The sequence below is a fragment of the Mesocricetus auratus genome, unplaced genomic scaffold (genome assembly GCF_017639785.1).
Source record: "Mesocricetus auratus isolate SY011 unplaced genomic scaffold, BCM_Maur_2.0 Super-Scaffold_15014, whole genome shotgun sequence".
NCBI lineage: Eukaryota > Metazoa > Chordata > Mammalia > Rodentia > Cricetidae > Mesocricetus > Mesocricetus auratus.
In genome coordinates, this window is record NW_024429186.1 from 45,625,195 (window position 1) to 45,652,213 (window position 27,019).

General features: G+C 41.2%; 1 protein-coding gene across 4 annotated transcripts in view; it reads right to left on the reverse strand.

The window, feature by feature from the left end:
* Positions 1–23,751, reverse strand: part of Actr10 (actin related protein 10) — a 38,902-nt gene extending 15,151 nt beyond the window's left edge. The window contains exons 1-6 of one of the 4 annotated variants that reach the window (XM_040742982.1): positions 22,564–22,869; positions 9,751–9,823; positions 8,071–8,153; positions 6,721–6,829; positions 2,940–3,047; positions 1,143–1,210 (exon numbers count right to left, since the gene is read on the reverse strand). In XM_040742982.1, the coding sequence (XP_040598916.1) occupies positions 1,143–1,210; positions 2,940–3,047; positions 6,721–6,829; positions 8,071–8,153; positions 9,751–9,759 (377 nt within the window). In that variant the 5' untranslated portion in view covers positions 9,760–9,823; positions 22,564–22,869. Of the gene's footprint in view, positions 1–1,142; positions 1,211–2,939; positions 3,048–6,720; positions 6,830–8,070; positions 8,154–9,750; positions 9,824–13,086; positions 13,342–13,763; positions 13,934–14,485; positions 17,562–22,563 lie in introns of those variants that run through there. The other 3 variants (XM_040742979.1, XM_040742981.1, XM_040742978.1) reach the window with 3 other exon arrangements.
* Positions 23,752–27,019: the final 3,268 nt, after the last annotated feature.

The following is a 27,019-nucleotide window of genomic DNA, read 5'->3' on the forward strand; positions in this document are numbered from 1 at the left end:
TGAAAACAACCGAACTGTACTTTAACCAACAAATGAATAATGAAAACGTGGTACATATACACTACGTAAAGTGTATATGTAAAGAAAATACACTCAATCCTATTCAGCTGTAAAGAAAATTGAATAATGAATATTGCAGGTAATGGACAGAACTAGAAAAGATCATATTGAGTGAGATGACTCAGAACAAGAAAAAAAAATTTAGCATTTTCTTTCTCATAGGAGGCTCCCGACTCCAAATCTTCAGATACAGTTGTAGTCTTCACCCCTTATCAAGGAAACTTCCCTTTGCAAGGGAACACTACGAAACTACAACCCTCAAAATTTGGAGTTGTAGAGTCCAGTCCCAATGGATAAAACTACAAACACTCCTGCACCTTAGGTTTAGGGAACACTGCAGAAGAGGGGTAGAAAGATTGCAAAGATAGAGAGGATCAGGGAGTTTGCTGGGAGATTTTGTATCCTAGTAATATCAGAAACTACACCCATAAAGTCTGACCAAAATGACTGTCCAAATGGGAGCTGAATAAAGACACCATCATTGGGCATGCCAAAGTGAAGAATGAAAAGCCCTTAAGATCACAACCCTACTCAGAGAACCATAAGCAACTGCGGAAGGCTTGGAGTTGAAGTGGGAGAGGTGGTCTTCCTAGGGAAGAGTGCACCAATTGGTCAGCCCTGAAAATATACATACCCATAACATTATATGGACTCAACAGGCTGTACTTAAGAACGAACACACACACACACACACACACACACACACACACACACACACACACACCACGCACGCACACACACGCATATATAACAATTTGTGAAAAAAGAAGCCATAAATAAGGGTGAAATATTATAATTATATTAAAAATCTCAACAAAAATTTGATGCCAGGTGGTGGTGGTGCACGCCTTTAATCCCAGCATTCAGGAGGCAGAGGCAGGTGGATCTCTGTGAGTCTGAGTCTAGCCTGGTCTAGAGAGTGAGTTCCAGAACAGCCAGGACTGTTTCACAGAGAAACCCTGTCTCGGAAAACAAAACAAAAAATTGATGAATGCATTCAAATCTAAAAGATAATAAATTAAAAATCAGATTCCAAGCACTGGCTTTTGCAGCACTGGTGAGAAACCATCCAAGAAACTTACTTGTGAAGAGCTTTTCCTCCTAAGGGAAGTGCTCCCCAGCAGTTCAGTACTGGGATGCCTTCATATATCTAGAGAGCAGTCAAGGCCATCACCGTCTTAGGAGATACACTGTTTCCTTGATATTTATACCATCATCTACCACACAGTTCTAATCAAGCTTGGTCGTATTTACAGAAAAGTTAGGGACAAGTCTTTTACAAAGTGTTCACCAAAGAAAACAGACGTAAATGTGCACATTCACACACATATTCCAATTCATTAGGGCAGAGGCATCCAACAAGGTGGCCACTAGCAACACAGGCCTATTAAGTACTTAAAATTCAGCTGTTCAGAACTTTGATCTTTCCGAGCCTAAGTTACAAGGCAAATTTACAAAAGTTTAATAAAGGAAAAAACACTTTGATATCTCATAATTTTTCTATTGATTACACAGAGAAATAATATTTTTAATATACTGGGCTAAATAAATACTATTTTTGCTGACTTTCTTGGATTTTTAAATTCATACATGGCCCACCCTGAATTCCTACTGGCTGAGCTGAAAGGACCGTGTACAAGTCTGTACTATGCATCTATGACCTTACTTCACACAGTTTTAGTTGACATTCCATAGGTACAATGCTTACAAAAGGAAGAAGCATAGTGATGTGTCACATTTGGACACAAACACAGGCTTCTAGCCTAGCCATATGTGTAATAAACTTAATCTAACATTCAATTTTCTCACTTAATTTAAAATAGTACTTATGTGGCAGGGTTTTGAGAATTAAACACAAAGTACTTCATATCTGAAAAGCTACTGCCTAACTTAGTTTTTCATGAGTAAATGATTATTTCCCTCCTGTAAACATTTCTTCTCATATTAAAATCTAAATCTCAAAACTGCTAGTCTTATGTTCATGTACTTTAACTATGTTTTCAATGAGGCAGCATTCACTGTGACAGTTCTATAAAGGGTCTACCTATATTTTAAGTGTTACATTGCAAGGAATATCCTATTTATAAATCCAGCGGTAATAAACTGTGACAGCCTGAAATATCAGCAGTCCCTTATTGGATGATAAACTACATGTCAGGTCCCACATGAAAAGACTGCCATGCTCAACACACAGAGTTCCCATGAGAAGAAATATCCCTATTTTACAGACATGGATGTAAGCTGCTTGAGTGAAGAAGTACAGTCTAGATTTGCCCTTACCTGCCCCAGCTCATAGCCCAATGGTAATCTATTCTGACAGTTTCCACAGAAAAAATTATCTTTTCTATAATGAAGGCCAATTTCTTTCTATCACTTAAAATTCTTTTCCTAGTTTAACTTCTTCATTTTAGTTTATCCAATTATTCTTTATGATTTCTTTCCTTAGAATTTAATTATACTCATTATCTGATAATGCATCTTAAAAACTGAATTATAATGGTAATTTCTACAAAAAGTTGAAATCTTACAAGTCTATCAACTTTACCACATAATAACTCATATTGCACACAGTAATCCAAAATACTTCAATGGCAAAAATCATTTTTTTTTTTTTTTTGGTTTTTCGAGACAGGGTTTCTCTGTGGCTTTGGAGGCTGTCCTGGAACTCACTTTGTAGACCAGGCTGGCCTTGAACTCACAGAGATCCGCCTGCCTCTGCCTCCCGAGTGCTGGGATTAAAGGCGTGCGCCACCAACGCCCAGCGCAAAAATCATTTTTATAATCCCAATTACTTTAGTTAAAATGAGTTAAAAACAAAAACAGACAAAACAACAACAAAATGCCCATCCACAACATGGGCTAATTGCTAAAAAAGATACAGGCAACACCAGGCTTTCCCTGTATCCACAATCCAGGACCATGGCAGAATTAATCCCCAGTGTCAGGAGAGCCATCAGATGACTTGGAGCAAGTAAGACGGATGGAACCTGGAAAACAACAGAGCAGCAGTGACCAGGAGGTTTAAAAGACGGCTGATTTATCTGCAAATATACTGGAAAAACCCATAGGACATTGTTGGTGTTAAATGGAGAACTAGCTTTCTGATTAATACAAATTTACTTGATAATCAAAGTATACTACAACAAAGAGAAGTAATTTAACTAGGTCATTTCATTCCCAAATGATAATTCTGAAACATTTTTATTAACACTACCTTTTTTGAAGTAGCATACTGAAAGAGATAAAAGTCCAAAAAATGTACATCCAGAGGAAGATGGTACTAAAAAAATAGATGCCTTTGCTATCCAGATAAAATACTGAAAAGAATCCCCCTCCCCCCTCTTTTCCCTTCCATTTGGGATCAGGGTGAAACAGCCAGGCTGTCCACGAACTACAGTGACCTCCTGCTCATTCTCAAGTCTCAAGGGCTGGGATCATAGACACACACTCTTATGTCTAGTTTTAGAAAACAATTCTTTTCACTTATTTACTTAAGACAAGAGTCTGTGTGTGTGTGTGCGCGCGCGCGTGCGTGCAAGTGAGTGCGTACAGCACACACGTGGAAGTCAGACGATAACTTGAGGGAGTTAGTTCTCTCCCTCCATCATACAGGTCCTGGACACTGAATAAACTCAGGCTGTCAGGTTTAATGGCAAGCACCTGCACCCCTGAAATGCATCAACAGTCCTCCCAGGGTCTTGAACTTGCTACATAGTTGAGGGTAACCTTAAACTGCTGATCCTCTTGCACCAAGCTCAAGTGCTGAGATTATAGGAATATGCTACCATACCCTACCAGGCAAATGATGATTAAAGTTAGCACTATAAACTATATTTACAAAACACCAGGGGCTGACAAGATAGCTCACCAGGTACAATCACTTGGGGCACAAGCCTGGAGACATGAGTTTGCTCCCTGGAACCCATGTAAAAGTAGAACTGACTCCAAAGTTGTTCTCTAAGTAAACTCTGAAACGGGCATGGCCATCCACCACCACATGCAGACAAACAATAATAAGAAAGACTTTTTAAAATTTTTAAATTAGACCAATGGTGGTGACACATACCTTTAACCCTAGCACTTGGGACACAGAGGCAGGCAGGAAGATCTCTGTGAGTTCGAGACCAGCCTGTCTACTGAGCAAGTTCCAGGACAGTCAAGGCCATACAGAGAAATCCTGTCTCAAAACAAAACAAAACAAAACAAAACAAAAAAACCACCACCAAAATAATAATAAAAAATTAACAAATTTTTAAAAAAGATTTATTTATTTATTACATATACAGTGTTCTGCCAGAAGAGGGCACCAGATTGACTTGTAGATGGTTGTGAGCCACCATATGATTGCTGGGAATTGAACTCAGGATCTCTGGATGAGCAGTCAATGCTCTTAACCTCTGAGACACTTCTCCAGCCCAATTAACACATTTTTAAAAGGTTTAAAATCCCATCATAACATAGCAGTATAAATTGAAAAGTAAAACTACAAACTCCAATTTTTTTTCCAGTGAAAATTTGGTGATAGCAGACACAGATCAAAATATGACAGTCTTTTATAATCAAATGACAGATAAAATAGTTGTATTTTTGCTTCATTTTTTAAAAACAATTTTGTGTGCATTGTTTTGTTGCCTGTATGTCTCTGTGAGGATGTCAGATCCCTTGCAACTGGGATCCCTTGGAACTGGAGTTACAGATAGTTTGAGCTGCCATGAGGGTGCTAGGAAATTGAACCCGGGTCCTCTGGAAGAGTAGTCAGTGCTCTTAACCTCTGAGCCATCTCTCCAGTCCTCAGATATTATTTTTCATTTCTTTTTACTTAAATAGAGAGGCATTCTAGTCATATATAACTAATAACCAACGATGTCTGAAATAGAGACTCTTTTCTCCTCAGCTCAGAGTTCACCCACCTTACTATTCTATTGTTTTCCCACTGCAGTGAACTCTTGAGATACAGTTGCATCAGGAAGGGCAGTGGCTAGCGGGCTTGTTTCTTCAGATGTGTCTTACCAAAACGACTGACATCAATCATCCTTTCTTTCCAGGGTGTTTTTTGGTAAGTATATTTTGACGTGGGTAAAATATATAAAAATGTTTCCATGCAGTTAACTTTTTTTCTGAGACAGGCTCTCAAGCAGCCTAGGCTGATCTCAAATTCACTATGTACAGAGGATGACCTTTATTTTTCTGTCTCCACCTCCCAAATACTGGGATTTTAGGCAAGCATCACTGCCCGGCTTATCTAATTTCTAATATACTGTATTCATTTTAAAAAGAACTCTAATTTCAAGGTAGAAACTTTTAAAAATTTAAGATTCTGGCTCACTAGGAAATATAATAAATTTACAGTATATTCCTGTTCTTATAAAATGAAAATCATATATGTTACTAAAATTAAGAGGTAACCCCCCATTCCTGGGATCTTCCACATCATGAGATACAGTATGAACTTGGTTTAAACATTTCCCTACAATGTACTATGTAAGATTTATTTATTCTTTGAACAGTGTACATGCCAGGCAAATGCCCTACCACTGAGCTATCCATCCTTCAGCCTTCTTTCTACTTAAGAACAACTCCTTGATTTCTTTTAAAAATAGGTAAAGCACGTATTGTGCAAGCATGAAGACTTGAGCTCAGATTACCCCAGTAGTCATACAAATAAAGCTGGGTGCAGAGGCATACGCCTGTAATCCCAGTGCTGAGGAGACAGAGCAGGGACTTCATGGCCAGCCCAGTTAACTGAATCCACAAGATCCTGTTTTGAAAAATAAGGCTGAGAGGCTGGGGATGTGATCAGCTGGTAGGAGTACTTACTTAGCTTGCATGAAGCCATGGGTTCAATCTCCAGCACTGCACAAAAACAGATGTGAGGTCCAAGTGTAATCCTAGCACTTGGAGGTAAAGGCATGTGCTGGCTAATCTCATGTCAATTTGACACAGGTAGAGTCATCTGGGAGAAGGGAACCCCAATTGAGAAAATGCCTCTATAAGATCAGGTTGTAGGACATTTTTCAAATGAATGATTGATGCAGGAGGTGCAGATTCAGCCTACTGTGGACTGGTGGTCCTGGGTTCTCCAAGAAAGCAGGCTGACCAAGCCATGAGAGCAAGCCAGCAAGCAGCACCCTTCCATGGCCTCTGTGTCAGCTCCTGCCCCCAGGTTCCTGCTCTTACTTCCCTCAGCAATGAACTGTAACCTAGAAGTATAAGCAAAATAAACCCTTTGCTCCCCAAGTTGCTTTGGTCATGGTGTTTCACCAGCAACAGAAACTCTAAGAGAGAAGTTAGTAGCAGCAGGCCTGTGGGTATTGCCGTGATGAACTGGAAGGATGCTGGAACTTGGAGCTAGAAAAGCCACCTAGTGTTGAGACTCAAATGGGTTTTCTGTAGGCTCTTAGAAGACTGTTGGAAGCAATGGGAATAATGCAGGCTTGGTAAAGGCAGGAAAATCCTAAGTTCAAGGTCATCCTCAGCTATACAGCAAGTCTGAGGCCAACTTGGGCTTCATAAGACCTCAAAAATGTCAAAAATGAATGAAAAAAGTGAGATAGATGAATGATTAAGGAAAACACTGGACCTTTGGCCTCCACAAATATTCACATACACATGTGCACACAACATATATATACACATAACAGTAAAAATAAAAACAGGTACCTCAAAATATTTGAAAAGAACACGAGTAAGTGTCTCTCTGAAGTGGGAAGGACATAATACCGACTCAATAACCACAACCCGGCGGTCTCTGGGATTCACCAGCAGATGCCTGGAAAAAAGATAGTTTTGTTTTTAAAAGGAAATAAAGAGCTGTACTTTTTTTGGTAAGTAATGCAATCTGAGAATAAACTGTACTGCCGTATCTTAAGATGCTTTATGATAAAAGACATCTCCATTTTATTGCTCCAAAAAGACGATGTTTCTGAATTCTTGGAGTATGCAAAGCACTTAAGCAGGAACTACAGCCATTATCATTACCACCATTAGCCATTAAACAGGTATTTTCTTTTATAGATTTGTAAAAGTAGTATAACCTCACAAAACTCCAGCTGCTATAGACATTAACTTGAAAACCATTAAGACTCTAATAAAATAGACGGGAGGTAGTGCACACACCTTTAATCCCAGCACTCGGGAGGAAGAGGCAGGTGGGTCTCTGTGAGTTCGAAACCAGCCTGGTCTACAGAGTGAGTTCCAGGACAGCCTCCAAAGCCACAGAGAAACCCTGACTCGAAAAACCACAAAAGAAAAAAGACTCTAATAAATTTATTGCCCAGAAAATATCAGAAAGTATTTGTGTTACTTTCTCATTCTTATGGAGAAGTATGAATATTTCAGTAGAAATACCAATCCCTAGTTGTTCTTCGATGTGTTTTTTCACTTTTCAATACACCTTACTTTTCTGAATCACTACATACAGACACAGAACAGCCCCACCCCATGATGCCTAGGACGGAGTGCAGAACTTTGAGCATGCTAATAAGCAAGTGCTCTACCACTGAGCAAGAAGCCTCAGCCCTAATGACTGCATAATGTTTCACCATAAGGGTATCCAATCATTTACTTATCAGTCCTCTCTATTAATGGACACTTGATTTGCCTTCATTGTTTTCAATTTTCCAATCTTTAAGTATGTTCTTCCAAGGCTGGAGAGAGGAATGGCAAGACGGCTCAGTGGGTGAAGGCACCTGTTGACAAGCTTGAGTTTGATCCATGGGACCCATATGGAAGGAGAGAACTGATTCCCACATTTGTCCTCTGACATCCATACACATGCTTTGCACTCAAGTGCCCAGAAACATACACATGCACACACAAACATTTTTAAAACTAGTTTTAAAAAACATTTTAAAGGCTGAAGATAAACAAAAAGGTCAATGGAATCTAACTTTCTTTTTTTGCACCAAATGTACCATAACCAAACATCCCTTTAGCTGGCATCAGGAAAAAAATCTAACTGCTAAGTTAGAAAAAAAAAAAAACTAACCCTCAAATAAAATTTCAACTTACCTGAAATACAGTATGTGAATGAATTCTTTTAAGTAGGAATATAATTCTTCTGTATTGATATTATACTGAACAACTTTGATTGGCTGTAAAAAATTAAAATGTCTCTTATTAACAAATTAATATTTTTGTGCTTTTTTTACTAAAAATTTCCTTGTAGTAAATGGATTTATAATAATGATACAAAAATTAAGAACAATTAACCTTGGGCTAAGGCTAAAACTCCATTGGTGGACCAGCATATCATATACAGAACCCAAATACTTCATCATAAATGTTTAAAACTCAATGTGGTAGCACATGCCTATAAAACAGCAGGAGGATCCTAATTTAAGGAAGAGTTTAAAGCCAACTTGATATACATGAAACTTATCTCAAAAACAGACAAAAAATATCCCCTGCCTAAGTGTTAGGAATTCCAATTAACAGGCAATGGCTAAAAAAGTGGCAGTTTGAATTTTAAGACATAGAAACATATATCAACAAGTAAATACACAGAGCTGTTTATAAGGGCGTTTTAAAACTCAGATGACTTATCACTTGGGAATGACTGATGATTAAGACTCAGAACTGCTTAAGAAGCATGAAAGGGCTGGAGAGATGGCTGAGCAGTTAAAGAGCACTGGCTGCTCTCACTTAGGAACCAGGTTTGGTTGCGGACAAGCACGTAAGTAGCTCACAACTGTAATGGTAGTTCCAGGGGATCTGATGCCCCCTTCTGGCCTCTAGGAGCACTGCATGTACAAAGTGCACTTGTATTCATGCAGGCAAAACACACATACGTATAATATAAAAAATCTTAAATATAAACAAATCTTAAAAACAAAGAAAAAACCTTTAAAAGCAAAAAGCAGTAAAGGGTTCCTCAAATATTCTAGACCTTGTTCATTCCCTGGATTATGACTGTTGCACATCATGATTAAATTCATGCCATATAAAATTAGATAGACCTCAAAAAGATTGATTTAAAAACAAAACAAAACATTCAACCAGCAGTGGTAGTGCACCCCTTTAATCCCAGCACCAGGAGACAGAGGCAGATGGATCTCTGTAAGTTCCAGACCAGCCTGGTCTACAGAGAGAATTCTAAGACAGCCAGGGCCACAGAGAAACCCCTGTCTCAATAAACCAAAAAGCAAAACAACAAAAAAACCAAACCCAACAAAAAATTCTTTTAAAATTATTTTATTTTACTTTATTTTTCTAATTTGCACATCTTATTTGTGTGTGTGTAAGCGCTTGCAAATGCAGGAGCATGCATGCATGAGTGATTGTGATTGTAAGTGTAGAGATCATAGACAATTTTGTGGAACTGATTCTCTCTTTCTGCCTTTAAATGGGTTCTGGGATTTTCCTCACCTGCCAGGCTTACTCTACAAGCACCATGATCCACTGAGCCATCTTGCCAGACCATAGTTTTCTGATTTGTTTAAAAAAAGAAATACCAGGCGGGCATTCGTGGCGCACGCCTTTAATCCCAGCACTCGGGAGGCAGAGGCAGGTGGATCTCTGTGAGTTCGAGGCCAGCCTGGTCTACAGAGTGAGTCCCAGGACAGCCTCCAAAACAATACAGAGAAACCCTATCTTGAAACGCCCCCACCCCCCAAAAAGAAGAAGAAGAAGAAGAAGAAGAAGAAGAAGAAGAAGAAGAAGAAGAAGAAGAAGAAGAAGAAGAAGAAATACCTTAGACATGCCAGCTCTTTTTATCACACTAGGAATTATACATCGTGGACCAGTTTCTCCTGCAAATCCACACCTACAAAGAAATGGAAAATTAAACACTTAACTTATAACATTCTTTCTTTTTTTGTTTTTGTTTTTTTTGAGACAGAGTTTCTCTGTATTGTTTTGAAGGCTGTCCTGGAACTAGCTCTTGTAGACCAGGCTGGTCTCGAACTCACAGAGATCCTCCTGCCTCTGCCTCCCAAGTGCTGGGATTAAAGGTGTGCGCCACCAACGCCCGGTCATTCTCCCCACTTCTTAATACTAACTGAAATTTAGACAGTTATTATTACAACTCTGGATACACACTATGTGACTTCCTCCAAGTAGTCATGCATCACTTAATGAGAAGTGCATTGGTAGGTGAATTAGTTATTTTGTAGCATCATAAACCTAAAAATACAGTGTGTTCCACATAAAGCTATGTGTGTGATTGTTGTTAGACTACACACTTTTGTAACATGTTATTATACTAAACATTGCAGGCAACTATAACTCAATGGTGTTCCTATGCCTAAGTACATAAAGACATAGAAAAGAGTGAGCATTTGTGCATCTAAATATGTATTAACAGGAACTACGATCATTCAGAATAAAGAAACTCTGGTCAATGGCGCCCCACATATGCTAATGAAAAACCATGACATCATATATGTGGTCTTTCATTGACTGAAGGTCATTCATTTATATAGCACATGACTGTGATTCACATAGATACTATCAATAATTTTATAATTCTACTATTGATAAATAATAAAGTACTATTGTTAATAAAGTAACTGCTAGCATGTTACTTCTCAAGACCATTTTTTTTTATTTTTCAAGACAGGGTTTGTATAGCTTTGTAGATCAGGCTGGTCTTGAACTTACAGAGCTCTGCCTGCCTCTGCCTCCAGGGAGTGCTGGAATTAAAGCGGTGCACCACCACTGCCCAGCTTAAGACCATTCTTAAAAATATATATTTATTTGTATGAGTATTTTGTCTGCATCATATGTATGTGTATGATATGCATGCCTGGTGCCCATAGAGGTCAGAAAAGGTCACTAGATTCCCTGGAACTTGAGTTAAGGACGGCTGTGAGCCACCATGTGGGTGCTGGGAACTAAACCCAGGTTCTCTGCAAAAGCAGCAAGCACTCTTAACCATTGAGTCAGTTCTCAGCCCAAGACTCCTTTCTTAAACTACGTGAGTCTCATACACTGGGAAGTCAAGCAAGCTTTCTATTTTATTATTTACTCATTACGTGTGTGGGCGTGTGAACAATACAGTGTACACAGCTGAGAAGACTACCTGTGGGAGTTGGCTCTCTCCTTCCACTGAGTCCTGAGGCGGAAACTCAGGTTTTCAGTCCTGACAGCAAGGACCTTTCCTGATTCAGTTAGCTCATAGGTATTATCATTTACTACTTTATTTATTTTATGTTTATTGGTGTTTTGCCTGCATGTATGTCTGTGTGAGGGTGTTAGGTTCCCTGGTACTGGAGTAACAGACAGCTGTGAGCGGCGATATGGGTGCTGGGAATTGAACCCAGGTCCTCTGGAAGAGCAGCCAGTGCTCTTAACCACTGAATCATCTCTCCAGCCCTGGCCCAGCTATTATTTTTAAAACTATATATTCTATCCTTTTAAAAATTAGTATTTAAGTCAAGCATGGTAGACATATTTGCAATACTAGCACTCAGGAGGGAGGGCACAAAGAGTAGGATCAGGAGTTTGGGGCCAGCCTGGGCTACATCAGACACCGTTTCCAAAAAATGGAAACAACAACAAATGAGAAGTCAGTAACTTTTTTCTCCTTCCTTCCTTTCTTTTTTCCTCTTTTCCCCCAGACAGGGTTTCTCTGTGTAGCAGCCCTAGGAGTCCTGGAACTCGCTCTGTAGACCAGGCTGGCCTCAAACTCACAGAGATCCCTAAAGGCATGAACCAACACACACCATCAGGCTTCTCCCTCCATTCTTATCTCCATGTTACTTACATTCATTCAGTGCTCCTCAAAGTCCTCAAGATGCACGTAATGGAGTAGCTTAAGTTCTCCTTGACATCACTTTTAAATGATGCCTTTTCAATTATATTCCTGTAATTTATTTTTTCAATGTATAGCCAAAATAATTATTTTCAGGTGGTAATTTATTTTTTTAATTTAAATTAGAAACAAGCTTGCTTCACATGTCAATCCCAGCTCCCTCTCCCTCCCCTCCTCCCCCTAACCCCCCACCCAATCCCCACTTGACTATCCAGGGAGGGTGAGGCCCTCCATAGGGAATCTCCAAAGTCTGTCATATCATCCTGGGCAGGGCCTAGGCCCTCCCCCATGTGTCCAGGGTAAGAGAGCATCCCTCCATGTGGAAAGGGTTCCCAAAGTCCATTTGGATGCCAGAGATAAATACCGATCTACTACCCAAGGCTCAAAGATTGCTGAGGCCTCCTCACTGACACCCACGTTCAGGGGTTCTGGATCAGTCCCATGCTGGCCTCTCAGCTATCAGTCTGGGGTCCATGAGCTCCCCCCATGTTCAGGTCAGCTGTTTCTGTGGGTTCCATCTGCCCAGTATTGACCCCTGTGCTCATTACTCCTCCCTCTCTGTAACTGGATTCCAGGAGTTCAGCTCAGTGTTTAGCTGTGGGTGTCTGCTTATGCTTCCATCAGTCACTGGATGAAGACTCTAGGATGGCATATAAAGTAGTCATCAATCTCATTATCAGGGGAGGGCATTTAAAATAGCCTCTCCACTATTGCTTAGATTGTCAGTTGGTGTCATCCTTGTAGGTCTTTGGACATCTCACTAGTGCCAGATCTCTCCTCAAAAGTTAGTAATTTCTAATTGCTTATCACATTAATGTTTTTAAAAAATAAAATATGAGCCAGGCGGTGGTGGTGCACTCATTTAACCCCAGCACTCTCTGGACACACAGACAGGCAGATCTCTGTGAATTCAAGGCCAGCCTGGTCTACAAAGCTACACAGACAAAACCCTGTCTCGGAAGAAAAAAAAAATATGAGAGGGCCTTGAAGAGAATGAGAGAATAACCAAGAACTATGTTCAATCCAATTCTGTAGCTTCCAAGGACCAATTTTTAAGTATGTTCCCGTGGTCACTTACTTAGTAGTTACCTAATATCTACTGCAGGTGAGACAGTACTTACAGACAGTAAAAAAAAAAAAAATCCGAATACCTCTATTTCATTAAATAACTCCACTTCATATATATACACGTTTGCATATATGATGTAATTCTGTCAGTTTTCTCTTGAGCCTAATATGTATTTCATATGCAACATCACCTCATATATACATACATACGATATAATTCTGTGTTTTCCAATACAAAGACTTCAAATTTTCCATCAATCCCCCGGCACTGTTCAAATGTTCTAAGGTTTGTGTCTTTGTCTCTGCCTTTGAAAGAGATCTCTGCATCTTTGAGGACCACTACTCCAGTGTTTACAAATCGTTTTTTGAAAGTGCAAAATGTGGTCTAGGAGTTTAGGGTAACCAACAGAAACTGACAGCCGTATCTACACAGTCTCTTCATGTGCCTGATCTTCCTAGCTGCATTTCCGACGCTCTAGGGGAACAATCTATTGGCCAGCGGGGTTCCATTCCATCAATGTTTTATGACGGAGAGAGTGGGCGAGCGTTGCGATTCGATCGCTGCTTTCTTTCCCATCTGACCCAGCCAGGGGTGGGTAGACTCCGGGTCTCGGCTGTCAAACCCTGCAGGGACGGCCCCTGATCACCTTCGGCGGGGGCGAGGCAGTTCCCGAAGCTTCCTGAGCCTCTCAGGCCGGGATGCGCCGAGAGTCCTCCTAGAGCACACACTCCTCACCGAGGACTGAGCTTTGCCTCCGGGCGGGGAGGACGGACGTCCGAGGGGACGCTGGGGCAAGGTCCCGGCTGCCCAAAGGCCTACCGACAGCCGCGGGGCCGACCACCGCCCTCGCCCGGGGCCCACAGCCACCCCACGGCCACTCACTTGGTGAAGGCTTCTCCCAGGTCGATCACGACCGCCGTCTTCTCGCCGCCGCTCCCGAGGCCCTCGTAAAGCGGCATCGCGGAGGCACAGAAGCAGCCGTGAGACCGTCAGCCGGGCGAGGGTTAGCCTCGGCGCGGGGGCGGGGCGGGGTCCTCGCGCGGCCGGCGACCCGAGCTGGCCATCGAGAAGCCTGACGCCATAGCCTTCCTCGCAGACGCTCCCGTTTGGAGGTCCGCGGTCAGGCGCGACGGGCACCTTAGGGGGCGGGGACTCTCGGGTCCTCCTGCCCAGAGGCCTGGGGCGCCTGCGCGGCCTGGCTCTTCCGCAGCCTGGGGGTGGAGGCGGGAACTTGAGAGTCTTGGTGCGTTTCTCAACTGTACTGCACGTTTATCCTGACATTTAATTTCCGCAATAAACACGCAAGAGCAAGTCTGCTCAGGAGAGTCTTTCGGTGTCCCCGCAGCGGTCCTAAACAACACATCCTGAGATGTGAATTCGAAACCTGCCTTGGGAAGGTGGAGACAGGTCGATCCCCAAAGTTCACAGGCCGGCTAGCCTTGGTGCCTGGGAGCTTCAGACTGAGTGACAGATCCTGCCTCAAAAAATAAGCCTTTGGAAACGACGCCGAGGTCTACCTCTAGGCCTCCACACGCACAGACACGCGTGTCTGTGTCAGGAGAGGTCAGGATACGGCGCAGGAAATGACAGACAGACACCAAGAGTTTCAGTGAACTGCTGTAATTTTACTGAAGTTTAAACTTCTCTTATATAGTGATAGGAACAAGGAACTTGACAAGGATAGAAAAAATACAATTCATGTTACAGCTGAATCATGATTTTTTAGAATTTGAACATCTCAGCGAAAAGTTTCCAGCCCCAGATCAGACATAGAATAAATTTATCTATTAATATAATTATTTGTGGCTTTGCGGTTGGTCATGAACTGGCTGTTCGGTGAATCATGTCTAGCACATCTTTAGAGACAAGTGTCAACTTCCTCTTCTTACATGGACAGTTTTAGCTCCCCTCTGATGTACTTAGCAATGTGTTCTTTAAAGGAATCACATCTGCGATACAGGCTTCCCACAACTGCTTGCATAAGCAAGCATGCCAGTATCTTAAGGCTGGCATCATATTTTCTAAAATGGCTCGTCTCTCCTTTTCATCATAAATACACCATGGTCTCCTGCTTCTACGTAACCGTTCCATGAAGTTTAATGAATTCCAAAGAACTCTCTTGCCTTTATGGTTGACCCATCTGTAACCCCGCTCATCATAGCCTCCTGTATATGGTAGGGGCTCTAAATAGTTTCCTTGCTTCGGCACCCATCGTGGCGCCGTCCACCATCTCCCCTTAATCAGATACTGAGTATATCCTCCGGGAAGTGTTCTATAAGGAATTCTCTTCGTTTCACAGCATTAAGGAAATCTCCCAGAGTTTGATTACTAGTCTTATTGTATCCAGCTTCTGTATAAACAGCCTGGATAAATGGAGGTGCCTCGAGCAGTGGGTTATCCATCTCAGGGCTGGTGGCATTGCCAGCTTCCTTTTTAGAATCTGGGTCAGCCTGTGCTTGGGAAACAGATAGCAAAGTGATTAAATAGATTACGCAGAAAAGCATAAAGAGAACAGAACATATTGCTCGGCAGCGCAGGGATCTTCTGGCGGCTCTCATGGGTCGGGCTTCTCTCCAGGAGACTGCCTGGGGCTCCGCTTCGAGAAGCTCTGACCCCATCCCTTCAGGCGGTTCCCCCCAGTAGAGCGGCATTCTGCTACAGTTACACAGGGGTCACCGCTGTGGGTGTAGCAGTTCCTCCTTTTTTGTTTTTAAAACGGAGCTCAAAGATATCCTGTTGCACTGTTTTGAGTGTCTTGAAAAGACATGATATAAGAGGAGGAAACAGAAAAATTACTATAAGGAAAAGCAAGACAAGGATGCCAAGAAATATAAAGTATTGTAGCCAATCTAAAGGATTAAGAGCCTTTACATTAGACTGAAGGCTGGAGGCTAGTTGTTGAAGCCCCCCTAACTGTAGATGCGACTGACTCATGGCTGAGATATCCTTTTGTAATGAGTCAATATCATGGGAAATGCTACTGCTTGTCCAGACTCCCTGCAGATGTGCTTTCACTTTTTCCCAAGGTTCAGAGGTATTGTAAGGCAGAGGTGTGACACAAATAGACTTAAAATTGCCATGACAGCGAACTGAAAGCGTATTTTTAAGATTGCTCATTTCCTGACCAAGTGCAATCACCACTTCCTCCAAAGCATTTAGTTTTGATTCCAATTTCTTATCAATTAATTCCTGCTGAGTTAAAGCAAGAGAAACATTGCGATTGAGGTTATTAACAAACTGTGCAGTTTGAATTGTCTCAACCAATGCCGTGGTGGCAACAGTAAAAGTAGTTAAAATTGATATTAAAGCAGCAATGCCAAGAACAAGAGCAGCAACCAAACGTTTTGGCCTAATAAGGGCATTAAAATCCTCTAAAACTTGTAAAGCAGCATTATCATACCAAGGCTCTTCACCAAGCTCTACTGGCAACAAAACATAAGGAGGGCGTCGAACGATTATAACTGTGTCCAAATCCTTTGGTTCCGCTGAAGAAATACAATTAGTCAATTTACAGGAATGGCAAGTAACCGAGTAAGAATTTCCGGGCTCTTGGGAAATATTAACAGAAGCCTGCTGCGCAAGAAGCATGGCATAGGGATAGGATAAACATGCACGCAAACCATAAGCTAAAGACTTCTTTTCACCAGGTTTCTTTTCCAAGAACATATTGGCTGCGGCCACTAACCGAAATAGGTCAGACTGTCGCCTTGTGATATTTCCTTGTTCGATGAACCAGGTAGGTTCTACTATCCCAGGTGAAAACCAACTTCTAAGAGGCTCTCCAAGGCCATCATAAGTATAATTATGAAATTTTTCCTTATTTTGTGTAATATAATTTTCATAAATCTTATTGGAGCCATTATTAGAATTAGAATAATCCCATACTAATAAATTTTCATCAGTCAAATTAACTGGAGCATACCAAGTAGCCGCATGAGGAAAAGCACATTGTAACCATGTTGGATTATTGGTTAATGCTGCATCCCAGAACTTATCCTTATCCCTGTATTTCTCAATACACTGTACTTTAGGACTTGTTTGCCTATTTACAAAGACTTCTTTATATAAAGGATCACCCAAAGTCTGCATTTGAACCTCCCATATCCATCTTCTACCTGAGGAATCACCGAGTTGTGCCCTATCAGGAGAATCTGTAAGAAAGGTCCTATAGCGTGTAGTAAAGCAGCCATGAGGAGCCTTTCCCTGAAGAGTCAGGCAGACCGGTAATGAATCTGCTCTGCCCTCAAAATTTATAAAGGAGGATGTGCTAGGGCGGAGCTCTGAATTCTGAGCACCGCTATTCTTAGTGAATCATTTGTTAACACTTTAATGTGTTGTGGGTCCATCCAGCCTACGGGCTGGATGATGGGAGGATCTGGAACATAAGCCCAATAGGAAACCCCCTCTGTGGGTAGAGGGGTAGCAGAGAGGAGAGAAAGAAAGGCCAAGAAATAACATGCAGGCGTCGGGGGTTTCCCCAATTCAATTAAAAGTTCTTTAGCATGTCGCGTCAGCGAGCGAACTTGAGTCCAGGTCATTGGCTTTCCCCGGTTGACTTTTAGTTTCTTCATTTGCAGAATCAGCTGCTTCTGCTGCTTCCGTTGCCTCCGCTTCTGTTTCCTTTTCTCTCGGGGCAGGTCTGATGAGTCGGTCCGGAACCCAGATGGGGGAATCGGCATCCTGAGGAAATATACAAGCATACCCTCGTCCCGCCGTTATAAGTATATCTGGCCCTTTCTAGGTTCCGGACAAAAGATCTTTCCATAATACTTTAGGCAGAAGGACTTCTAACGACCTCTCTGTCCCAATGGGACAAAGCAGCTGAAACTCCTTGATTATTCAAATTTAAATGATTAATAACAAACAAAGAATGTGACAAAACATGATGAGGAGTAAAATACACATTGCTGGATTTTTGTAACTTTTTAATTTGAGTCTTAACAACTTGATGAGCTCTTTCTATAATTGCTTGTCCCTGAGGATTATATGGAATTCCCGTGACATGTCTTATACCCCATTGCTGACAAAAGGAGGCAAAGGCTTTAGAGGTGTATGTAGGGCCATTATCTGTTTTAATTTGCGAGGGGAATCCCATTATTTGAAAACATTGAGATAAATGCTGAACAACATCTTTTACTGCCTCCCCAGTTCTGGCTGAAACATGTGTAAAGTGTGAGAATGTATCCACAGTCACATGTAAGAAGGAAAGTTTCCCGAAGGATGGGACATGAGTCACATCCATTTGCCAGATAACATTGGGCTTTAGCCTGCGAGGGTTTACTCCCATTTTTAATATTGGACGAGGTGCTGGACATTGGTTACAGGATTTAACGATTTGTCTTGCTTGTTCCCTGCTTAAATGGAACATTTTTTTAATGCATTAGCATTTTGATGATGAAAAGCATGACTCTCCTGCGCTTCCATAATATTTTAGATTTGGGGAGTCAAAGTCAATAAATCTGCTATATGATTCCCATATGACAAGGGACCAGGCAGCTTAGTATGTCCTCTTATATGTCCCACAAATATTTTATGCATTTTTTTTGGAGAAGTTCTTGCAGATTTTGCAATAAAATTAGGATGGGGGATTTCCCGGACAAGGTGGCAGTCTCTATAGCCGGAAAAAGGTTAACCACATATTTCGAATCTGTGTATAAGTTAAAAGGTTGGGAAATCTTAGTCAGGGCCAAGAGGACCGCTCTAATTTCTGCTTGCTGGGCAGATGTTGGTGGCCCTTCTTGAACCCAGTAACCATAATCTGGGGCATACACCGCAGCCCTTCCTGAGGAGGAACCATCAGTAAAAACATTTGAGGCTGTAATTAAGGGCTCATGAGAAAAACAAGTGGGGAAAATGAATTCCACATTTTTTGAGAATTTAATGAGAGGATGCCTGGGGTAATGATATTTTATTTGTCCAATATATCCTTGAAGAGCCAAAACCCAATCCTCATTATTTTGTATTAAGAAATCTACTTGTCCTTTGTTATAAGGAGTAACAATTTCCATAGGTTCTGACCCAAACAATTCTTTGGATCTATTCCTACCTTTAATGATTAATAAAGAGCACATATATGGATAATCAGCAACCATCTTTGTTTGTGTATGCGGTAAATGCAACCATTCTAATATCCCATCTTGCCATAAGCAAGCGGTGGGTGTATAACTAGTGGAAAAAAATCAATAATTTCCAGATTTTATTATGATCTAGCTGTTTAACTCTTGCATTAGACAAGGCCTGTTCAACAATTTGTAAAGCTGCAAGAGCTTCAGGAGTTAATGTTCGTATTGATTTCGGATTGGAATCCCCATGCAAAATAGAATATAACTGACTCAAGGTTCCTGTGGTTATTTTTAAATACGGGCGTAGCCAATTAATGTCCCCTAATAATTTTTGAAAATCATTTAGAGTTTTTAGCCTATCTTTCCTTAGGGATATTTTTTGTGAAACTATAAAATCTTCATGAATTACCTGTCCCAGGTAATTGAGTGGTTTATTTTTCTGTATTTTATCAGGAGCAATTACAAGTCCATTACTAGTTAATGCTTGGATCATATCTTTTAATAAGAACTCCAAAACTTCCCCTTTTGGATGAGCCAACAGAATATCATCCATATAATGTATAATATATGCCTCCTTATATACTTTTCTAACTTTTTAAGGCTCTTGTTACAAATTTTTGACATAAGGTAGGAGAATTTTTCATTCCCTGAGGCAAAGTGACCCATTGATATCTTTTAAAAGGCCTTTTAAAATTTACTGATGGCACACTAAATGCAAAATATTCACTATCTTCTGGATGTAATTTTATAGTAAAGAAACAGTCCTGTAAATCTATTACATATGTGTTCCATCCCCGAGGAACAGCCACAGGGGATGGTAGACCTGGTTGTAATGCTCCCATATCTTTCATTACTGCATTTATTACTCTAAGATCTTTAGTAATCTCCATTTTCCTGACTTCTTTTTTATAACAAACACTGGTGTGTTCCAAGGGCTATTGGACTCCACTAGGTGCCCTTTTTCTAATTGATCCTGAACTAGCTGCTCAAGAGCTTGCACTTTTTCTTCTGTTAGGGGCCACTGACTTACCCATAGGGGGTCTTGAGTCAGCCATTGTATTTTATCAGCACAAAGATATTCTTCAGCGGCCCCTATGAAAAATGCTGGTACCTTAATTCCTCGGCTGATACCAGTCTTATGTCCATGGAATCCAACAGATCTCTACCCCATAGGGTAAATGGGAGTGAAGGTAACACATAGGGTTGAATTAAACCCCTTTTTCCTTCTAGTTCCCATTGTAGGCATTTAGCACTTTGCATTACTCCTGAGGCAGATCCCAATCCTAACAAGGATGAGCCTGTTTTCTTGATTGGCCAAATATTTGGCCAGTCCGAGGCGCAGATACAAGTTCTGTCTGCCCCTGTATCCATTAACCCTTTAAAGGGTTTTCCTTCTAACTTTATCACCTTAAAAGGCCTTTGACTTAAGTCTTGAATCATGAATGTCCCTTTACTGGAACCAAACTGTCCTTGTCCTCTCCCTTCCTGGAGGACCGGATTTGGTAAATGAATATAAGGTATCAATAATAACTGAGCTATTCTCTGTCCTTTATGCAACTGAATGGTTTCAGACAATGGTTTCACCATCACCTTGATAGTATTCTCTGTGTCAGAATCTATTACTCCAGGGATCACTTCAAAGTTTTTCTTGATGTTAGAACTTCTACCCAGTATTAATCCTGTCGTTTGAGGCAGTAGAGTCCATTTAGTATGGGTATTTATTATAGAAACTCCATCCCATCTGGACAGAATTATATCCTCATTACAGATGAGATTCAACCCTGCACTTCCTGGAGTAGCTCTAGGTAAGTCATGTATTGTAAATTCTGGAGCATCAGGGTTAAGAGAGCTTTCTTTAAATTCCTCCTCTCCCTTTGCTGTGGGGCTAGGAGATTGCCCCTCTATCAGTTTTTTGTCTCTTTTCCTTTTTCTTTCTCGCTAAGAGGGGTTCCATCTTTTCGGAACTTAGATTTGCACTCATTTTTCCAATGTTTTCCTTTCCTACATCTAGGGCACAAACCTGGGGTTCCTTTTTGTCCTTTATGTCTATCATTCTTTGGACAATTTTTCTGGATATGTCCTTCCATTCCACAGGAAAAGCAAGTAAGTGGGGAGGAAGGTCTTTTACCCCCTCCATATGTCTGTTTCACATATGAGCTGAACTTTTGTCCTTTCAAAGCTGTAGCGTAGGCCATTCCCTGCACTACTGTTGGTGAGGCATCCTGACATGCTTTTATATAATCTTGCAAATTACCAGTTTTTCTGATTGGTCTAATTAAATCTTGACATAGAGCATTGGCATTTTCCCAAGCTAATTGTTTGAGGAGAATATCTGTTCCTTCAGAAGGAGGCAACATTTTATTAATTGCCTCTTCTAATCTAGCCACAAATTCCTGGTATGTTTCCTCAGTTCCTTGTTTAATATTTGCCAATGCCCCCCCTTTTGTCCCAGAGGGAGGGATCCTTTTCCATGCCTGAACAGCATTGGTAGTTATAATTTGCAAAACATCTCGAGGTATTTTAGTCTGAGACTGAGGAGTGGCATATTCTCCTGTGCCCATAAGCATGGACATTGTGGGCTTGGGGCCTCGTTTTTTGATGGAATCTATAATGGCCTCTTTGCATCTGTCCTCATATTTAGTTCTCCAGAGAATATAATCTCCAGGAGAGAGTGTGGCCTTAGCAGTCTGTAGCCAGTCATAGGGAGTTAGCCAAGAACTGGCCACCATTTCTACTATCTGCAAGGTAAAAGGTGCAGATGGTCCGGACATTTTTACAGCCTGTTGGAGCTCTTTAAGAGTTTTAAGGGGCAAAGGTTCCCACATAGGTTCTTTGTCCCAAACTTCTGTGACAGGGAATACACCAAAGGTAGTATCTCCGGTTCTCTTTGCTTCAGCCATAGCCCCTTGAAATCCCATAGGGACCAAGGGAGGGTATTTTCGAGGCTTTGGAACTGGTCTTTTCTCTACCATTGTAATATAGGAGGGAGGAGGGTCAGTATGATCTCTAAAATCATCTTCCCAGTCCTCCTTTGCCATCTCATCATCTAAATAAACATCATCATCATCATTCTCAGGAGACGATTTTTTACGTCTGCAGTGTCTTCCCGTTTGTAATGGTTTTAACTCTTCCGGGGTACCTTCCTCTAAAGCCACCTCATCATATACCGGTTCCTCAGTCTCAGAAGCTGTTTCTCGACAAAGGCCCTGAAAAGGGGTGCCTTCAGTCAATATTTCTCTAATATGCAACCATAAAGGGAAGGCTTGAGGAGGCAGGGTCTTTTCTCCATTTTCCTGTACATGTTTTCGCATTTCTCGACCAAGTTTTTTCCATTCTCCTAAGGTCAAGGATCCCTCATTCAAGAACCAAGGGCTTATCTTTTGAATAAACATAGCAAAGTGCTCTAAATCTTTCTTAGAAGTATGAAGTCCTGAATTGAGCAACATTCTATGTAACATGGTAACCAGCATGCTCTCATTTTTAGTCAGCGTATGCCCCATGATTGATTCCTGTTTTTCAGGATTACTCACGCTTAACCGGTCAGCCTTTACCGGCAGGACTGCAGCTCCCTAGTGAGATCCGTTCCTTGACCACTAAAAAGGAAAGAAAAGAAAGATTACCTGTCCTTCAGGTCCCTGTTCGGGCTCCAGCTGCCGCGGACCGCTCTGGCGGAGAGTGTCAGACCGCGGGAGCTCAGGGTCGAAGGTATCAGGAGAGGTCAGGATACGGCGCAGGAAATGACAGACAGACACCAAGAGTTTCAGTGAACTGCTGTAATTTTACTGAAGTTTAAACTTCTCTTATATAGTGATAGGAACAAGGAACTTGACAAGGATAGAAAAAATACAATTCATGTTACAGCTGAATCATGATTTTTTAGAATTTGAACATCTCAGCGAAAAGTTTCCAGCCCCAGATCAGACATAGAATAAGTTTATCTATTAATATAATTATTTGTGGCTTTGCGGTTGGTCATGAACTGGCTGTTCGGTGAATCATGTCTAGCACATCTTTAGAGACAAGTGTCAACTTCCTCTTCTTACATGGACAGTTTTAGCTCCCCTCTGATGTACTTAGCAATGTGTTCTTTAAAGGAATCACATCTGCGATACAAGGCTTCCCACAAATGCTTGCATAAGCAAGCATGCCAGTATCTTAAGGCTGGCATCATATTTTCTAAAATGGCTCGTCTCTCCTTTTCATCATAAATACACCATGGTCTCCTGCTTCTACGTAACCGTTCCATGAAGTTTAATGAATTCCAAAGAACTCTCTTGCCTTCATGGTTGACCCATCTGTAACCCCGCTCATCATAGCCTCCTGTATATGGTAGGGGCTCTAGGTAGTTTCCTTGCTCCGGCACCCATCGTGGCGCCGTCCACCATCTCCCCTTAATCAGATACTGAGTATATCCTCCGGGAAGTGTTCTATAAGGAATTCCCTTCGTTTCACAGCATTAAGGAAATCTCCCAGAGTTTGATTACTAGTCTTATTGTATCCAGCTTCTGTATAAACAGCCTGGATAAATGGAGGTGCCTCGAGCAATGGGTTATCCACCTCAGGGCTGGTGGCATTGCCAGCTTGCTTTTTAGAATCTGGGTCAGCCTGTGCTTGGGAAACAAATAGCAAAGTGATTAAATAGATTACGCAGAAAAGCATAAAGAGAACAGAACATATTGCTCGGCAGTGCAGGGATCTTTTGGCAGCTCTCATGGGTCGGGCTTCTCTCCAGGAGACTGCCTGGGGCTCCGCTTCGAGAAGCTCTGACCCCATCCCTTCAGGCGGTTCCCCCCCAGTAGAGCGGCATTCTGCTACAGCTACACAGGGGTCACCGCTGTGGGTGTAGCACAACCCCAATTCTAACCTCTTTGTACTTCCACCAGCGATGAATGATCCTCTTATTCCACATCCTCCCCAGCATGAGCTGTCGATTGTTATGTTGAGTTTGACCATTCTGACTTCTGTAAGATAAAATCTCAGAGTAATTTTATTGGTATTCCCTTGATAATTAAAGACAGTAAATACTTCTTTGTTTCTCAGCCATTTGTGTTTCATCTTTTGAAAACTATTTAGTTCTGTACTGCCTGCTGGGGAATAATCCTTCTGTACACTGTGAAATTGTGTTGCTCTCATTGTTAATAAAAAGCTGATTGGCTGATAGCTAGGCAGGATTTTAGGGTCTCCCAAGTTCTGGGATTACAGGTGTGCACCACCAACTCTGGTGGAATACATATTTCTAAAGCATGTCCCTAGGATTTTCTGTATTTCCTTGGTGTCTATTAAGATGTATCTCTATTTGTCTCTAATTTTAATAGTTTACATCTGTCTTTCAGTAAATTTAGCTAAAGGTTTATCAATCATTGCTTTTCTCAAAGATTCTTTGTATGTTTCCTTGTTGTTTGTTTCTACTTTGCTGGTTTCAGCCCTGAGCTTATTTATTGCTGTCTACTCCCTTTGAGTTGTTGTTATTATTATTACTTATTCTACAGGTTTCACGTATGCCATTAAATTGTTAATAAGAAATCCAAGTTTTTTTTTTATGTTATCTGTAGGTGTTATTTCAGGACTGAACACTTGGTATTAGATAACCAACTGTGGGGCTCTTCTCTGGGAAAGACTGTTTCTCTTACTCTCAGTATTGCCTGTTGTTCTTTGTCTCCAGCTAAGGCTCCATGAGATGCCAACCCCTTCCATGTCAGGATGTCTTTGGTGTCCTTGTTCAGGTCTTCTTTGGGCAGCCATGTTGATGAGATGTCATGATAGCTTCTCTGATACTTCTAGAAGACACAGCCTCACAGCAAACTTCCTATTACTCTGGCTCTAACAATCTTTCCACCCTCCTCTTCCATAATGATCCCCGAACCTTATATACAGGAGTTGTGTAGCACCCATGATCTCTTGTTGTCTGCATTTTGATCAGTTTTAGTTTTCTGTAATAGTCTTCATCTGTAACTCCAACAGTTGGGAGATAGAAACAGGAGAATGAGGTTATCCTTGGTCTTATGTTTTGAATTTGAGGCTAGCCTTGGCTACATGAGATGGGAGCCTGCAGCCTGACTACTGAGTTCCATCCCTGGGACCATATGGTGTAAGAGGAAAACTGATTCTCACATGTTAATCCCAGCAGGTGAGAATGAGACCACTCCCACAATTTTAAAGCCAAATTTGAAGCAACCTTGTAAATACTGACCAGGAAGATGGACACTGGCCAGGTCCACACCTAGGATTCCCAGAGAATGGTTTTTTTGTTTGTTTGTTTTTTGAGACAGTTTTCTTTGTGTAACCATGGCTGTCCCAGAAGTCGCTCTGTAGACCAGGTTGGCCTTGAACTCACAGAGATCTGTCTGCAGCTGCCTCCCAGTGTTGGGATTAAAGACCTGTGCCACCACTGGATGAGTAGAAGAAGCTATATTCTTTAGTGTTTAGGTGAAATGTTCTGTAAATTTCTGCTAAGTCCATTTTATTTTACTTAACTCTAGCATTTCTCTATTTAGTTTTTGCCTGGGTGACCTATCTACTGGTGAGTGTGGGGTATTAAAGTCACCCAATATCACTGTATGAGGAAGTGTCAGTATGTGATTTTATATATAGTGGTATTATATAGTAGTATTTCTTTTATGAACTTGGATGCCCTTGTGTTTGGTACATAAATGTTTAGAATTGCTATCCTCTTGGTGTATTTTTCTTTTATGAATATATAGTGTCCTTTGCTGTCTCTTCTGATTAATTTTAGTTATAAATCTCTTTTGTTAGATATTAAAATGACTACACATGCTTGCTTCTTTGTTCCATTTGTTTAGAATATTTTTCTGCATTGTTTTACCCTGAGGTGATGCCTTTCTCTGATGTTAAGGTGTGTTTCTTAGATGCAGCAGAAAGATGGATCCTATTCTCTAACCCTAACTGTTAGTCCCTGTCTTTTTATTGGAGAATTGAGACCATTAGTACTGAGAGTTATCAATGACCACTGTTTACTGGTTCCTGATATTTTTGTAGGTTTCCCCATCTCTTTTGATTTACTGATCTGGGATTATTTACTCCTTGTGATTTCATGGGTGTGGTCAACCTCTTCATATTGAAGTTTTCATTCTAGCGCCTTCTATAGAGCTGAATTGGTAGATAGATATTGCTTAAATTTGGTTTTATCATAGAATAATTTTTTTCAGTCTATTGCGATTGACAGTTTTGCTGGGTATAGTAATCTGGGCTGGCATCTGTGACCTCTTAGGGTTTGTAGAAGATCTGTTTAGGTCTTTTTGGTTTTAGAATCTCCATTGAGAATTCAGGGGTTATTCTAATGGGTTTGACTTTATATGCTACTTGGTCTTTTTCCTTTGCAGCTTTTAACATTTTTTTTGTTCTGTACATTTAGTGTTTTGATTATTATGTGTTGTGGGGAATTTATTTTCTGTTCCTATTTAGTGTTCTGAATGCTTGATAGACACCTTCTTTAGGGTATGGAATTTATCTCTACAATTTTGTTGAAAATATTTTCTATGCCTTTGACCTGTATGTCTGTGTTTTTTTCTCAGCAGCTAGGAGGTGACAAGGATAAGAAGATGAAACCAGGATAAGGAAACGAGATGAAAATGTAGGAGGAAGGGGGGGTAGAAGGGATAGGAGAAGTATGCAGGGTCTTTTGTGTGTGCGCGCTGGGACATTTTTAAGAGAGAAGGGCAGAAACTGTAGGGACAGGTCCCTTGACTCTTTGGGAAGCATCTTTCTACCTTGAGCAAACTACATGCTCCAGGTACTTTTAGTGATGCCCCAATGTTATGCCTTCTGCAAGATTGAGAGAACTAAGAAGAGTTGCTGGAGCTGTGGGATCATTTTCAAATATGGAAATTCAGTGGTCTGGCAAAAATATGACCAGCAGGAGGCTCTAAAGCATTAGACTACACATTCAGTCTTTCTCTGCTGGTCTGACCTTCTTTCCTTCCATGCCACTGGCCGACTCTGGCAACTGTTCCAACCATGTAATTAAGTCATTTCTAAGAAAGCTGAGACAGCTGGGTCAACACTCTATGTTCTAGTGATCACTGGCTACCGGGATGACACGGAAATTAATTTTTGGAG